General features: G+C 36.0%; 1 protein-coding gene across 3 annotated transcripts in view; it reads left to right on the plus strand.

The window, feature by feature from the left end:
* Window positions 1-15,393, plus strand: part of RB1CC1 (RB1 inducible coiled-coil 1) — a 65,570-nt gene that overhangs the window by 7,936 nt on the left and 42,241 nt on the right. For 2 of the 3 annotated variants that reach the window (XM_063394256.1, XM_063394238.1), the window contains exons 2-5: window positions 5,023-5,141; window positions 7,102-7,229; window positions 9,509-9,635; window positions 9,898-10,068. In XM_063394256.1, coding sequence (XP_063250326.1) covers window positions 7,159-7,229; window positions 9,509-9,635; window positions 9,898-10,068 — 369 coding nt within the window. In that variant the 5' untranslated portion in view covers window positions 5,023-5,141; window positions 7,102-7,158. Of the gene's footprint in view, window positions 1-4,341; window positions 4,494-5,022; window positions 5,142-7,101; window positions 7,230-9,508; window positions 9,636-9,897; window positions 10,069-15,393 lie in introns of all 3 variants that reach the window. The other variant, XM_063394247.1, reaches the window with a different exon arrangement.

Here is a 15,393-nt window from a genome sequence, read left to right on the forward strand (position 1 = left end):
TTCATCTTAAAGGAGGGGAAGGGGGGATGAAGCCTCTTAGACTATGAAATACTGAATTACTGACTTTTGAAATTGCTTTTTAGTGAATTGGGAAGTAAGGGTTTAGGAGAGTGTCCTGGTTGCTCTGCAGGATTGCTCTTGGGTTGAGTGCAAAAGACTTCCTTTGCTGACCAGCAGCCGAGTTTGAGCTGTTAAGAACACAGTGACTGTTGGAGATGCTGTAATTAAGTAACCGCCTCTGTGCCTGATGCACATCTCAACATATAAATAGAGCTCCAGATGGCACCTTACAGATGTCAGGGATTGACAGCCTTTCTTTAAGACTACAGCATGGCTTGGACATGAGGTTTATAGGATGTGATACAAGGTGGTAATGGGAGATAGGATCTCCACCTTCAGTAATATATATCTGGGTGATTAAATGTGGTCTTCTAGTTAAATTTATTTTGGAGGAGTAGGAGAATTAATTTAGTCTGCAGTTGGGTCAGGAGGAGCCCTACTACTTATCACACAGCATAGGGTTGGGGGTTTTTTTATTTTTTAGTTTTAAGTTTAAGTGCCTTCTAAAGCATATTTCCTTTCAACAGTTGGCTATCCAGAAAATGGTATGCATTTGCACTGTATTTTAGAAACATAACCCTTTCTGTTGCATAAAGCATTACTAAAGAATATGCCCTCACAATGAGGTCATTCTTTCTATTCTTCTGTTGGTGGTAGTAGTAATGTCCTGTAAAATGAAGATATTTCTGGTTAGATGCATTAGGTTGCAGTATTAAAGAAAAATCCTTGAAGCCTACTTTTACAGAGGATCTTACAAGTGACATTAAGAAAGGTGTTAATTGCATTAAATTTAGCTTCAGTTCTATTTTCATTTTCCTTTGATTTATGTGCTATAAAATACTGTTTTTGGGGTCTGCGAGTTGGAGCAAGAGAGCATTTTTTGAGAAGGGCACTTGAAGAAAAAAAACGAAGGAAATGGAGGTAGAAGGCACATTTATAGAAGAAAACAAAATGAACTGTAAGAACTATTCTGTGCTGGTCTTGTACCTTTGTCTGTTATAGAGTTGCTTAAGTCAAGCTGAAGCAGGAAATCCTGCTCTGAAATGTGAAATCACAGGAACTGTAGCATCTGAGAGGCAAACCTTAAGATTTGCGGTATGGAAATGAAGAACAATTTAATAACATTCTAATGTGCTCCAAGTTTGACTCCATCTCGAGAGGTAGTAAAGGTATATTGGCCTTGAGGGGAGATGTTAGCCAGATAAGATATTTACTGAGTGAGGAATAGCACTTGAGTCATTTTAAGCATGTCACAGACTTGTCAGCCTTCGCCTCAGCTGAACTGCCCTTTTGACAGGCAGAAATTCTGTGGTGGTGTCCTGTGAGACTCCTGACCCTGGTAATTGGGGGTAACATTTGTGACTCATGTAGGAGACACTGTTACCTGTAGTGTGGCCTCAGCAGTGTTCCCTTCTGCAGTAAGGGAAGTGAAACTTCTTTATCAGCAGCGCACAGATGGTGATCACACAGAAGTATGTGAATGCCTAATAGCAGTGTGGGAATGCAGGCACTGTGTGAACAGTCTTGCTCTGATCAGGTCATTCAGCTAGTTCTGTCTCCTTTCAGGCTTGGGCCCATTTTGACCTGGAGATATACACAGGGGGAAAAGAGTTTGGGCATTGTTAAGTGCCACACGTAGAACAAAAAGCAAGATACTATATAGTGCTTGTGTGTTGCTATAGTGCATGGAATTTTATGCCACTGGGTTTAAAGGAAAGCCATTACTTTGACACAGTCAAGTTTAAATTTTATGATAAAGAAAAATTTATCAGTAGCTCTGTTTGCTCAAGTTTAGTTTGTAATGCAGATTATAAAGGAAGTATGGGAAATTAGATGTCAGAAGCATGAGTGTGAACAATTAAGATAATACAGAGGGAACTTAATAGCTAAAGTGAAGTCAATTATTGCCCCATTAAACCCAAACACCATAAATGTTGATTTCTATCTTTGTCCTGCTCTGAGTGCCATGATTCAGTGTTCAAGTTTGTGAAGCTGGAAAGAGTTGTACCATGAAACAATGAAACAGCATTGGGTAATTAGAAGCAGGGATTCTGCATTTAAGGGCAGAAATGGATGGTTAATGTAGCTATAGGATTATTTGTAGAGTGCTGTGAAACGTAATGCCTGTGCTGTAATGACAAAGAGTCTGTAAACAGACATTTTGCTTTTAGAGATATAACAATGAGCAGTTCTGAACTCAGATACATCTCAATACTTGTAAACAGCATGTGTTGAAAGTATTGATCAACACCGACTTCAAAGTAGTTTGTTGTTGAAGAGTTTATATAGTATAGGAAAAGATTACAGTAATTGCATTGCGATGTAAATAGAGTGTAGAGCAGTGAAATATATGTTGCAACCAGCACAATGTATTCATGGCTGGTTTTGGTGTGTTATTACCTAATGTGACAATATACATATTTATAGACATGTAATGTATATGTATTGTAATTGTAATATGTAATTGACAATATACATAATCTATCTGATCTGACAGCTGTTACAGAAAATTTCAAATGTTCAGCTATTTTTTAATGGTATTACTGATAATTTGTGGCAGTTGGTCATACAGACTTCTATCCCGTAGTGTGAAGGATCTAGTTTGTATGATAGCACAAGTCTAATGCTGCAAGTCACACAGTTTTAACAAATAATCTGCCTGGATTAGTCATTTGTGATTTTGTTTCATTACATAGGTAGCAGCTCTGTCTTCAGTAGCTGTCAAATTGTGTAGTTGTTGAACCTCTGTTAAAGCAAATGAAAATAATTTCAGCAACGTAACACTAAAAGCCTTGAAACTTGTAACACTACGTAAGAGTTTAAAGCTAAAAATAAATAAAGCCTGATATTCTCCAAATGACCTGTTGCGGTAATACAAACAGAAGAACAAAATGTCTGTGGGTATATTCTGTTCAAGCTTGAGGGTGTGACTTGCACTCCAAGATTGTGTTAAGAACTTGTGTTAGTGCTGGATGATGACAATATTCTGGAATATTGGGAGCAATCTTAAAGGCTAATTTGTGATATGTAGCTTACCTTACCTGTAATAGTCTGCAATAACCTGACCTTTGAAAGAAAAGAAACTTAGGCAACTGTGATAGGTTTTTACGCATACCCTCTGTAACTTTGAACACAGTCAGGCAGATGTTGTCCAGAGATGGCAGACTAAGTAGAGCTCTCAAAGTTAATTTTCTTCTGGTGTTGTGAAGACAGACAGCTGGAGAGAGGCACTTGATATAGCTCCTGCTGAAGGGAGGAAGGGCTGCAGTGTGTCTCTGTCAGACATCAGTGAATCTGCAAGAGGTTGCTGTTTAAGGCATGCATTCTCTGGAGCCTTGCTTAACGTCATTCTCCTCTTCCTGAAAGTGTTCACTGAAAGTTGTAGCAACCTTGAGAGTGGGTGAATTCAGTGGAGTTTTGTGAATTCTATCTTTTTTTTTTTTTTCAAGAGTATCTTAATACAAATTTGTCCTACCTGCATTAGTGTAGTTCTTTTCCCCCAGCACTGTCTGATGAAATATTGGGTGAAGAAACAGCACCTTTTTTTTTTTTTTTTGTCTTAGTGGTTGCAAAGGAATTGTAAGACCAGGGATTGTGTTGTGTTCCCAGTTTGCAGCAGAAGTATTTCAGTAGTTTCACGTTAATGTGCATTACTTTGACCTAAAGCAAGTATTCATAAATTCATTTTGCTCCAGTACTGGCAGCTGAATGGGAGGATGACACTTCAATTACAATTTTTTTAATGGTAGCACTTAAGCACACTGGTTATTTCCCTTTTATTGTACCTTTGCTTCTGATAAAATGTCATGTGTGCATTTTGTGTAGGAGTGAAGAGGGAGTGGACAAAAGGGAGGAAAATAATTCTTCTGTTGCATGACCATAAAATAATTTTTTCCTTTGTTAAGGTTTTCAAATGTGGGATGGAGTGTTTTTGATTTATCTGTAGTAGCATAGGTTGTATAAAATGGTTTACATGTTCTAATGGTTTTCAGGCTTCAGCAAGCCTATTTTTAGTAATGGATTATCACCCTTTATAGTGCCTGATCATCTTCTCAGAAAGCTTGCTAGGGCATTAACATGATAGAAATAATGTTTGCTTGCAGTTTGGAGTTTGTGCAGTTGCTTCACTGCCCTGAGCCCAGCAGCTCATCCAAATGTTGTTTGCCAAGGCTCCTTCTCCTTTGGCACTGCTTCTTAACTGAACAGTTAAAATGAACTAGGGTAGCCTAAGAAGGTCACCTTTGCTGATCTGGCTCATTTTGGTTGTTGTTTCCATTGTAGTTTAAAAAGTTCTGGGAGAGGAAGCCCCTGGCAAAGATGCAGTGACAAGCAGCTGGAAGTGGTGACATCTTCAGTCTATTAAAGAAATAGAATAAATAAATATAACACCTTGAAAGTGGGTGAATGGCTTAGCAAAATAAGTTACCTTTCAGGTAAGGAAGGTGATACTGATTCCTGAAACAATCTGTGGGAGACAGCTGCTGGATAAGACTGTTCATTCAACATCAATAGCATGCATACCTTTTCATGCTGGATTTTCTTAGATAAAATGCATTGTTAAGACTTTCTCTGTTGCTCTCAGTATCACTGTATCCACATTCTGCATGAGTTCTGAAAAATAACTTCAGTTAATGAAAAAGCAAGCAGTTCTTTATAGTGAACTAAATTTCTTTCCTTATAAACACTCAAAAGTATGATAAACAGTTGTTTTAAACAAAAATGATGAGCAGAAGTATTCAGATGTATGACAGATCTGGGCAGATTTGTGACTGGATAGCATTAATTAATTAAAATTGTTTTAAAATTATTGGTTAATTAAAAATGTTAATTAACAACCCCCAAACAACTACCATGTAATTATTTTTGTGGCATTTCTGTATTAGATTTCTGTATTAGATGCAATTGTGATCATAAAATCCTGGTATTTTAGTAGTAATTGCATTCTGACTCTTTTCTTTGCAGATCATCTCTGGCTTTGAACAGCCATGCTACTCTGTTGCCAAAAATCAAGTGAAGCGAATGTGTGCAGTTACTCTCCTCTAGAATTTGAAGAAGGCGGTAGCTCTGTATAATGCCTGAAGGTAATTCGTTCTTTGTCTGAAGTTAAAAAGTTAGACACTCCTGATGTAAGGCAGATGCTGTCATAAATATTGTTTATCTTAGTAATATTTCTTCTTTCAGTGTTTTAGTTAGGTTTAGTGTTATGGTATGGATGGGTAAATGCTTGATTAAATTTTGTTTTGTATGTATCTAGGACACATTTTCTCTTAAATATTGCTTTAGCTTGGGTAGTAATGTTCATATGAAAACTACTATAGAAGCCTTTGACTATGCTTAGATGGAAAAGAGTTGGGGTTTTTGTTGTTTCATTTCTTGGGAGTTTTTTTTCTGCTATGTGGTCTGTGGTGCTTGTTTGAAACCTATTATTTAATGCTTGTTTCTAATTCTACCTGGATCACAGTCTTTGGGAAAAGAAAGGTGTGTACATGAGACTGATCAATTCTGAAACATGGTCTAAAGAATTTGTTAATAAAATAAGGAACTTTTAGCTTGTTCTTGCTGTTCAGCAATTTTTACCTTTCTAATAACTTAGTTTATAGAGTATGTTCTTCTGATTCAAAATGAAGCTGGTGCCACTGAATATAGTACAGTTCAGGTGTAAGGACAACAAAACTCTCTTCAGATCAAATTATTTAACTGGTCCTTTTTTATTTGATGTGGTTTTGTTTCTGAAGCCTTATTGTGAAAATGCATGTTTTAACTAGGACTAGAATTAATGCTTGAAAAGTGTGAGGATAACTGCTCTTTTGTAAGCAAACTCTTGACTTTATGGAATAGATATTCTGATAAAATCTTTACACCCTTCTCATATTAACAGCATGTTTGTTATTTTTCTCTGTGGTTTGTGATTTTTTTTATGTGTAGGCAAAGAGATAAATGCAAATTCATACTAATTTTCGAGTAATGTGATGAGCTGCGTGGACCCTGTATGTATGTCCTATTAATATTTGAAGGAAAAAGGGATGACTTAGATTACCTGTGTAGTAATGTAACCCAAAAAGTCATTTTTATAATGATATGAAAATATTGCTTAGTGGCTAAAACTTCCAGCTTAACGTCTTGTAATTGCTTCCACATAAAAATCTCAGGTTATTAGTGACTGCAGCACTTGTATTTCTGCAGCAGCTTTGGTAGTGTGGTGGAAATTACTCATAAGCTTCCTAGCACCTAAGGAGAAGAAAAAAGGCTCAAAACTTCAGTGATAGAATCTCAAATTAAATCTTCATGTTTTATGAGGCAGGTTGAAATCTTTCATCTGTCACATACAGTGGAAAAACACATGCATAGTTACTCATCCACATTCTTGTCGGGCACAGGACTGAAAATGTGTGTTGACCTGCACATTCTTGCTTGAATATTTCATGTTTGCTATTAGTAATAAAGAAAGAAGCTATGGATTTAGGTAACGCTGATAACAGAAGAAAATGTTTTTTAAAGCTATTACTTATTGTAGAGAAATACAAAAAATGAATTTTGCCTTTTTTTTTTTTTCTTGCCAGTTCTTTAATTTCTGAGGGAAAAAGTATGGATAGGGATAGCTGTGAACAGACAGGTGGAGTTGCTGTAAGTTGAGGAATTACTAGATTGTGCTGCTGTTTGTAAAATCTAGAGAAGATTTCTGGAATTTACTATGTGGGGTTTTAAAAAGGCATTTCATAATTGAGAAAAGCCAGGTAATGATTTGGGATTATGACTTCTGCAATTGAAAGTTGTATTTTCTTTTTTTTCTAATTTAGTTGCTTTTATTCTTCTTAGTGTATATTCTCATGTGTTCTCCTAACTGTCTGTATATGCAGAGACTTACCTTGCCCGTGTTTCTGGCTAGAGGAACAACATCTCTGTCTTTAGTAATGAATAAAGAACTGTGAAATGTGAACACTGGTGTATTCACACACTATATATCTAAAGAGTGTTTTTGAAAGCATGTGTCTGTCTTCTTGATAACTCCTGTGAAACTAACACTTGACATTTTTGTTTCAGTTTCTAAATGATTTTAGCGGTGGAAGTTATAAACTTCAGAGACCTAAAGAAATCATCATGAAGCTGTATGTATTTTTGGTCAACACTGGAACTACCCTTACATTTGATACTGAACTTGCTGTACAAAAGTAAGAGAGCAAATTAATTGTGTATTGTTTGTTTTAAATTAAAAATGTGTATACTTTTATATACTTTTATGTATATATACTTTTTTGTGATTAGCATTTTCAATGCCTTGCCAGGTGACTATGTGCGTGATTCCGTGAAAGAGTTGAGAAGCTACTTTCTGGGGCAGTGGCAGAGAATTACCTGCTCCTGACTGAGTGTGGTGTTAAAAGAACTATCAGAATGACTTCTGATCTTTTGTGCCCTTTTTTGAATAGTATTTTTATTTGTCATTTCTCTATAAAAGGCTTATTTTTTACTGACTGGCATCATAGAGGGAGTTCTGCAGGTTGTTCTTTCTCTTGTCAGTACAGTCATTCTGAAGAAAAGGTGTGCTCTGGAATGTTTTTAAATTGGATGCTAAAGAATTGGCATGAAGGTTTTTGTCACGTGGCTAGATGAGTAAAAGTTGGTTTTGTGCTATGTTTTCTGGCTCCAAACTATTTTATGTGATTTTATATGTAAACCATGAATTTCTGAGTGCTCAACTGCCTGAAGTGTGATCACTATTAGAGGATCACGGTTAAGTCCCAACAAATTTACTGTTTGTGGTTTTTTTTCCACTGCATACTAAAAGCATCTTGCAAATGTATAGATGCTTTTTAGAGATGTTTGTATTGTATGCTTTTTTATTGTTATTATGTGCAAGACTCCTTGGGGGTAGCAAGAGCCAAGCTCACCTGCTTATATTCATATTCTGTCGGTGATGAATGTGTTGCAAGTAATTGGGCAAGAAAAGATTTCTGCCATGGATTTTTTTTCTAATTGATTGTTTCCTTTTTCCTGAATTCCTATTTGTAATTTTCATGACTGAAAAAAGACTGTCTAGGCTGTTTTTATGTGCCCTTCTCTGAAGCCAACTGACAGTCAGGCTATTACTGAGCATGAAATAGTGTTTCAGCCCTTCTGTTTCTACTGGGTCACTTACAGATGTGCCCACACCCCCGTAAGCTGGCTGATACATTTAGACAGTACATTTCTAAGTCATGGTGCGTGAGGTGCAGTATCTAAGCTGCCATACCAGGCACTTCTTAATTTGTTATGGGCCCACTTTTTGCTCAGTTGGATTGTTCTTTGGGAAAGTTTTCCAACGGCTGAACCACACAAAATGAAAGACACTTCAGCTGAACAGTGGAACTGCTTATTCTGTGAATCTGTACGTTTAGACTTGCTCATTGTAGTAAGACTAACTTTCTTGGGTTCTTCGCCTGTCTCCTTGTACATGGACAGGCCAAGTTAATCTTCCTAAGACCATGAAGGTGATAGGTGAATGGTTACTGTAACACAGCTAGCAAGTACAAGCTTGTGCTCCTGAGAGATTTGTAATGAATTTATGATGTCATGCTGAATCATGGTTGTTTAAATAACAGATCTTTATGATCTTTTTCAAGTAACAGTAACACTGTTATGTTTTCTGCCAGTTGTATCAAAACATTGATGTTTATATTATTCACTTGGTACTGTGAAGCTTTTTTTTATACCTTTGCTCAGGTCCTGCCACAATGTGTTATGTTAGCTGGGGTCAGTAACTATATCAGATCAGTAAATTCTTGTTTACTTTGCTGTCTACAAGTGTCTTAATGACAAAGTCTAGATCTGTCTGAAATATGCAGTAATGTTGTCATCAGCTGAAATTGTGTGTGAGGCTGGTGAATTAAAACCAGAAAAGGTCTACTGATAAACTGTTTCTATTTTAAAGTCTGTGATGTTTATATTAATCTGTTGTATATATATCAATTGTTAAATATCCTGTTATTGTTAAGTGCTTTATGGTACTTCATGTACCAGTCAGAGTTTATTAGGTGGACTTGTCGTTATGTAATGAATAATGAAGTATTGATAGTCTTGACTTCTAGGGCTTTAGCAAGTCAGTTGTTTGGTCATGAAGTATAAATTCAAGGAAAACAATATGACTTTGACAGTTGTTATCCTAAATGGTTGGTGTGATTTAATCCAGAATTTCAGCATGCTAACAGATCTTGGAAAAAATATTGCTGGTGACTTATCAGCAATGCAGAGGCTGTTTTCTTTTAGCTGATATCTTATGAACTGAATAGCCACAATGCAACACATCACAGCACTTATAAAACTTAGAAATATATCATTGTGCAGAATAAAAATATTTCTTTTAAAAATATTCTGATTTGACACAGACAAGTCACCTGTGTCTCACAGAAGTACGTAAAATTAGAGACATAAGTAATATGATAGCATCATCTTTTCTTCCCATTTTTTTTTTCAGTGTGGCTGATCTGAAACATGCAATTCAGACAAAGTATAAGATTGCCATTCAGCACCAAGTACTGGTTGTCAATGGAGGAGAGTGTATGGCACCAGACAGAAGAGTGTGTAGTTACAGTGCTGGAACAGTAAGTGCATGCTGCATTTTAGCCTAAACTTTCATTTATAGGGGAAGAAAAAGATTCATTACTTAGAGATTTTTAAGTATTTTTCCATAGTGTGTTGTTTGCTGGATTTCTTTGATTTTAGAAACAAGTGTTTATGTATTCAGCTTCTAAGTTTAGATTTTAAATCTAAACAAGACACATTACTCACTTGAGGAAATAATTGCTGATTTAACAGTAAGTTTCCTTTACTCAGTGATTGGTTTTGTTTCCTTTTTGAGTGTAGGACACCAACCCAATTTTTTTATTCAACAAAGAAATGATCTTGTGTGAACGTCCACCAGCTATCCCCAAAACCACGTTTTCAGCAGAGAATGAGATGGAATTGAAAGTAGAAGAATCTCTTATGATGCCTGCAGTGTTTCATACAGTAGCATCACGAACACAGCTTGCTGTGGTAAGTAAATTGTTACTGGATTTGCACACCAAAGGAAAATATGTCAGAGAGAAAGCTTAATGTAAAATATGAAGCAGTTCCTTCAAAAGGCAGTAAGAGTGGTGTATTAGTGACGATGTACTCTTCAGAGCTTTTGTCTCAGAGTGTCAAGGTAAGTTTTGAAATGTGCATGCTGCTTCAGCATGTTTAGAGGTTCTTTCAAAACTGTAATGTAAGACACCTTTTGGATGTGTACACTTGCAGTATTTGCAAAACAAAAGCCATCAGGTTGCTTTGGACCGTGCCTTAATGCACTGCCTTATTTTCAGTGTCCTCAGTCTGCCTGAACCTGAAATGAGAAAAGTGACTTTGGAAGCATTGTTAACTCAAGCAGAAAACTAACACTATAATTTTTAAATGCATCTTTCCAACCTTCTGTTCCATGTTTTATGTCTAAGCAACATGTGAGGAATTAATAAAACTAACCCTTTTCCCAAAATTCAGTTTGCTTATTATTGAGTTCTGCCTCTTACTTTCGTATTGCATATATTGACTTGCAAACTGGTCAGAAGTCCACTTTGATTATTTCTGTGTTGTTTTGAGGAAAAGTTGCTCCCTCCAACATGGTCAGTAAGATACCAAGTGTGCATGGAGTAAAAACAATCTGCATGCTCAAGACACTGACACAATGCCTTCAGTAGCTGAACTGATTATGTTTCTGTATTAAAAACTGATCTCATTTTGTTTACAAATTCTACATTTAATGGATTTAATATTTTTCATATCTCTAAAGATTTTTTTAAGCTTCCAGTGGCTGGCAGCAGGAGAATAGTTATGTGGAGCACTTCACACAAAATGATTAGTGATATGTTTTATGTCTTGGTAATAAAATTTCTTGGTTTCAGTGGTACCTTCAGTGCAGTTGAGAAGAGCATTTAGTACTTGAAGTGGCTGGGGTTTAATGCTGTACAGCAGAATTTAGAGAAATGTGTTAACTGTTGCATGCAAAATGGATTTTGGTTTCCCCTTTGGCATCCTGACCTGTCAGGAGGGGGAAAAATTCTCCTGAATAATGTGAAATAATGTGACCTTGACATAGTGTCTGATTTAAGGCAACAACTGAGTCCAGTAACTCTTTTTCTCTCTCCCACCTGTTGACAGTTAGAGCTGACTTTGTAAATAGGACTTTGAATTTTTAGGTATGTGTGAGTCATATGACTGTCATAGAGGAGAGAGGATATCAATGTGAATTCAGCTAAGGAGTAGGAGGTTTTCAATTGTGCTCTGTTAAGAGTGTGAGGGTTCTGGTTTTACCAGCTGAAACTGAAAGTGCTTTAAAACCATTTTTTGTGAAGTATTAAGAGGAGGTTATGAAAGTAAGCAAGACTGATAGCTTCTAAACTTTACATGAATTTGGTATGAAGAGAGGCTGTAGTAATTGCTATGGTCTTTTGTGTTGGTGTTCTATTGAGGGTAATGGAAGTGAAAGATGATGATACTCAGTCTCGTGTTTCTCACTGTTTTATCTGGTTTCTCTATTCTGTGCCTTGTTTTCTGCTCTTAGGTTCTTAATTTGGCATTCAGTATGGTAAAATTACTATACAATGATGGAATATGGTTAGTCACTCTGATATAAGCTTTTTTTATTCCAAAGTTTTATAAAAAATACTCCCATTTAGACTTGAAAAGAATTGTTGGTGCTGCCTAATCTTCCCCCTTAGATTCTGAAGATTGTATTAATAGACAGTGCATGCAAGTTTATTGCAATGTTTAAGCCTTTAAATATGTTATTTAGATCTTTACTGGCTCATTCTGGTGGCAGGTCTATAATACTATTAATATTCAGCTGCATACTGGAAAGTTTATATAGAGAGAGTGATCGTGTGTTGATTTGCAAGGAGAAAATAAATCTTTCCATACTGAGTGTCACCTATTACTAGTATTGCAGAACTGGGGGAAGCAGGGGTGGAGGGAGGAATTGTCTTTAAACATGGATCCAAGTAGAATGGAGGTGTTGTTTTCAGCCTTCAAATTTATTTTCAGGAAGATTACTATTTATTCCCCACTTTTGACAGTTTTTCCCTACTTATGAAATAGTTCTAGTGATGGTATTTGTTTTCTCATTAAAAACTTAGAAATTTATTTAAAGATTAAGTAGGTAGTAATATTCTTAAATCTCATTCACCTTTACATCCACAGTTAATTATATCCAAGATTTTAAATGTTCTAAATCCACAGGCTCTGTGTTAGGCTGTGAAAATGAATTGACTTCCCTGGGATGTCATGGGACTGACGAATTCATCCTCTGTGATAGAAGATTAATAAATAGTCTGTTGTGATTTTTAGATGTACCAAGGTGCAAAAACTGTATAAAGAGGTATAGCAGTATTGTACTGAAGTAGTTTGTCTTGATGCTTGCTTGAAGAATTTTGAACACTAATTCAGAAGAAACTGAGGAAGGATTGGCACTGTGCTTAGAGTATTAGTCTTCTCCAAGGTTCATCATAAGCCTCTTGCCTGGGAGGAAGAGGGAACATGGGATATTAATCCTTCTCAAAATTGATTAAAATCTGGGGAGAGGTAGAAAGGCTCCGAACTGCTGTGATTGTGTGATTGATGCACCCAAAGCCGCATTGTGAGTGCTGTATGGGAAGGCTCCTGCAAAATAGACAAGAAAAATCCAAGCTTTGTCTTTTTATTAATTCTAGAGAAATGGTAACCTGCTTTACCAGAAAAGCAGAATGGCAGTACTTGATGATGGAGAGGTTTTCACCTGTTGTAATTATTTAGAGCATTTTAATTAATTAAATTTGATTGATTAATATTTACAACTAATTCAGGTGCTAATACATAATGATAATGTGGTATGTAGTAGGAAAATAAAGGTTGCATTCTAAATTATTGCTCATGAAAAAGTCTAACCTGTTCTTGTGAGCAACAAGAAGCAGTGATGTGTAAATACTAAAAGAAGGGGAGAATAGTTGATAGCTACTTGTTTCTATTTAATCTGGTATCTGCTCTGCCCAGAGACTATAGGATATGGTCTTTAAAATCAGAAGTTATGTTATGAAGTTACAAACATACAGTGATATATGGCCTCTGACTTTTTTTTTTCTCCAATAAAAGTAGTTCTAGAGTCTCCATTAACTAGTGTTTTTATGAGTCCATGCCATTATGGCCTCTCCATCATTTTTTCGATGTCTATAATTGACCATTATTGACTTGAATTATGCTTTTGCTTTCTGCCTTTTTTTTTCCTTATAATCTGTTGTTACTACTCAGGTATAACTAGAAGTCATATTTTAGTTCATAGTGGAGGTCCTGGCATTCTTATGGCCTGTTGCATATATATTTCTAGGATATATGTAAAAGCAGCCATTCCCCCTTCCCCCCCCCCCCCATTAACACTAATTTCTTTGAGTCACATATAGCCTTTTTTAGATTTCATAACTCCGAACCAAAAATTATTCCTGTAGGGAACTTAGCTTGCTTGATTGGTTTTGCATGGTACTGTTTGTCAAATCAAGATAGATCCATTTTCTGTTTCTTTCTGTTTTCATGATTTTAACATCTGTTACAGATTTTCTTAAGTTCCTGTTCACTACCTGTGATCTCATTATGTAGAATTCACAGCATAAAAATTAGGTAGCTTTAAAGAAGCTACATCAGTTCCCTTAACTTGTTCCTTTACCATTTAAACTGAAATTCTTGCCACAGATTTTGTCGTTTGCAATATGATGTCTTTGTTTATATGTTTATATTACAAAAAAAAAAAAAAAAAAAAAAAAAAGCTCAGTTAAATCAACTTTCTAAGCCTGTTTTCATTTTATGTGTTGGCGTTCTGGTTTCTCCTGGGCTAAAATCTTGTATTTGAGATGTCTCTGCTGGAAAGAATCCAGGTTGCCTTTTTTACAACTAGCCTGGTCTCCCACCATTCTTGCAGTTGAGCAGTTCTTGCCTTGAGCTGCAGAATATGGACAATGTGGTGTAAACCAGCTGAGAAGACAAGCTGTTCTCTACACAGTATGTTGTGTCAGTCATGTGGCCTTTTAACACCACTGCTTAAAGAAATTTCTGGTAGCCTAGCCTTTAGGAAAGGTGGTTGTTGTTGTTGTTTTTTAAGTGATCTAACTGAAGTTCCCATGTAATTTGTATGAGAAGGATATTGAACTTTTTGTGATTGGGTAAGTTTCGTATTTCATGGGATGATGCTACTATCATGAGCAAACTGTCAATTCCTGTCAGTTCTTCTTTGGGAAGTGGAAATGAGGATGAGAAACTGTGTGGTCATTTCATTTGGTTGTGTAAAACCACAGCTGTAGTCATAGATCATTCTCAGTTTAGTTTCAAACATTTGGGATATTTAAGTCAAGAAGTATAGTCATACTTCATGAGAGCTGTGGATTTACTGTTAGAGAAATGCTGTTTTCTCCTAGAAAGTTGCTTTGAGACTCTCTGGAAAGAATAACTTTAAAATATTAATGTTCTTCAAGGTGTGTAGTGTTTGCAGTAATTGTGTGGCTGAATTATTTTTTGACTAAATTATTCTGCTAATAGTCAGACACCCTTCTGGCTCCTCCTGAGAAGTCCAGATATCTCTGTAACTCAGATTAGTGATCAGTCTCAGTCTTTTAAAGTAATTGAGCAGGGTAAGGTAGAATGGGTTTTAGTTTATCCTAAGGTATAATGGAAGATTTACTCTAAGGCAGATCTTTCTAAATGCTTCTCTAGCATTTTATTGACCTTTGTAAGCACAAATTTAGATCAAACTTATAAAAAACTGATCAGAAGGAAGAGAGTTGGGTGACTTGGAATCAAGCCTAGTGGAGGTTAATACTTGCCTTGTACCATGGTTTGACTCCCTGTCTGTAGTGGTTTATGTCACTTCTCAGTGTGTTTTTTTTTTTTTTTATGGTGAATTCTGTCACTTGACTTTCCTGAACTTGCTTATAATATCAGAGAGAACTAGTGAAAGCAGTATTGAAGAAAGTCATTAATCTGCGATTTACAATTTGACTTTTTCTCTGCTGATAAAATAAGTACTTTTTGAGTAGGAAATAAGTGGATTATGTGGACAAATGTCCATAGGATGCAGTCACCAAAAATAACTATTATTAAAGGAGAATAGAATAATCAGCTGTCAACTGAAAGGAGAGGAGTTGCCATGAAATATCAGTCTCCCTCACAGTGAAGCTAACTGTTCCAATTACAAGTTTCAAAAACTGAAATCTTGAACTGTATCTTAATCTAGTAGGTCCACTGATGTTATAGCTGTGTATGTATTAGAGATAATGGTCTTGGCTACTAATTCTGGTAAACAAGGTAACAGTTTCTTGTTGTGAAAGT

Source organism: Prinia subflava, chromosome 1, assembly GCF_021018805.1.
Source record: "Prinia subflava isolate CZ2003 ecotype Zambia chromosome 1, Cam_Psub_1.2, whole genome shotgun sequence".
NCBI lineage: Eukaryota > Metazoa > Chordata > Aves > Passeriformes > Cisticolidae > Prinia > Prinia subflava.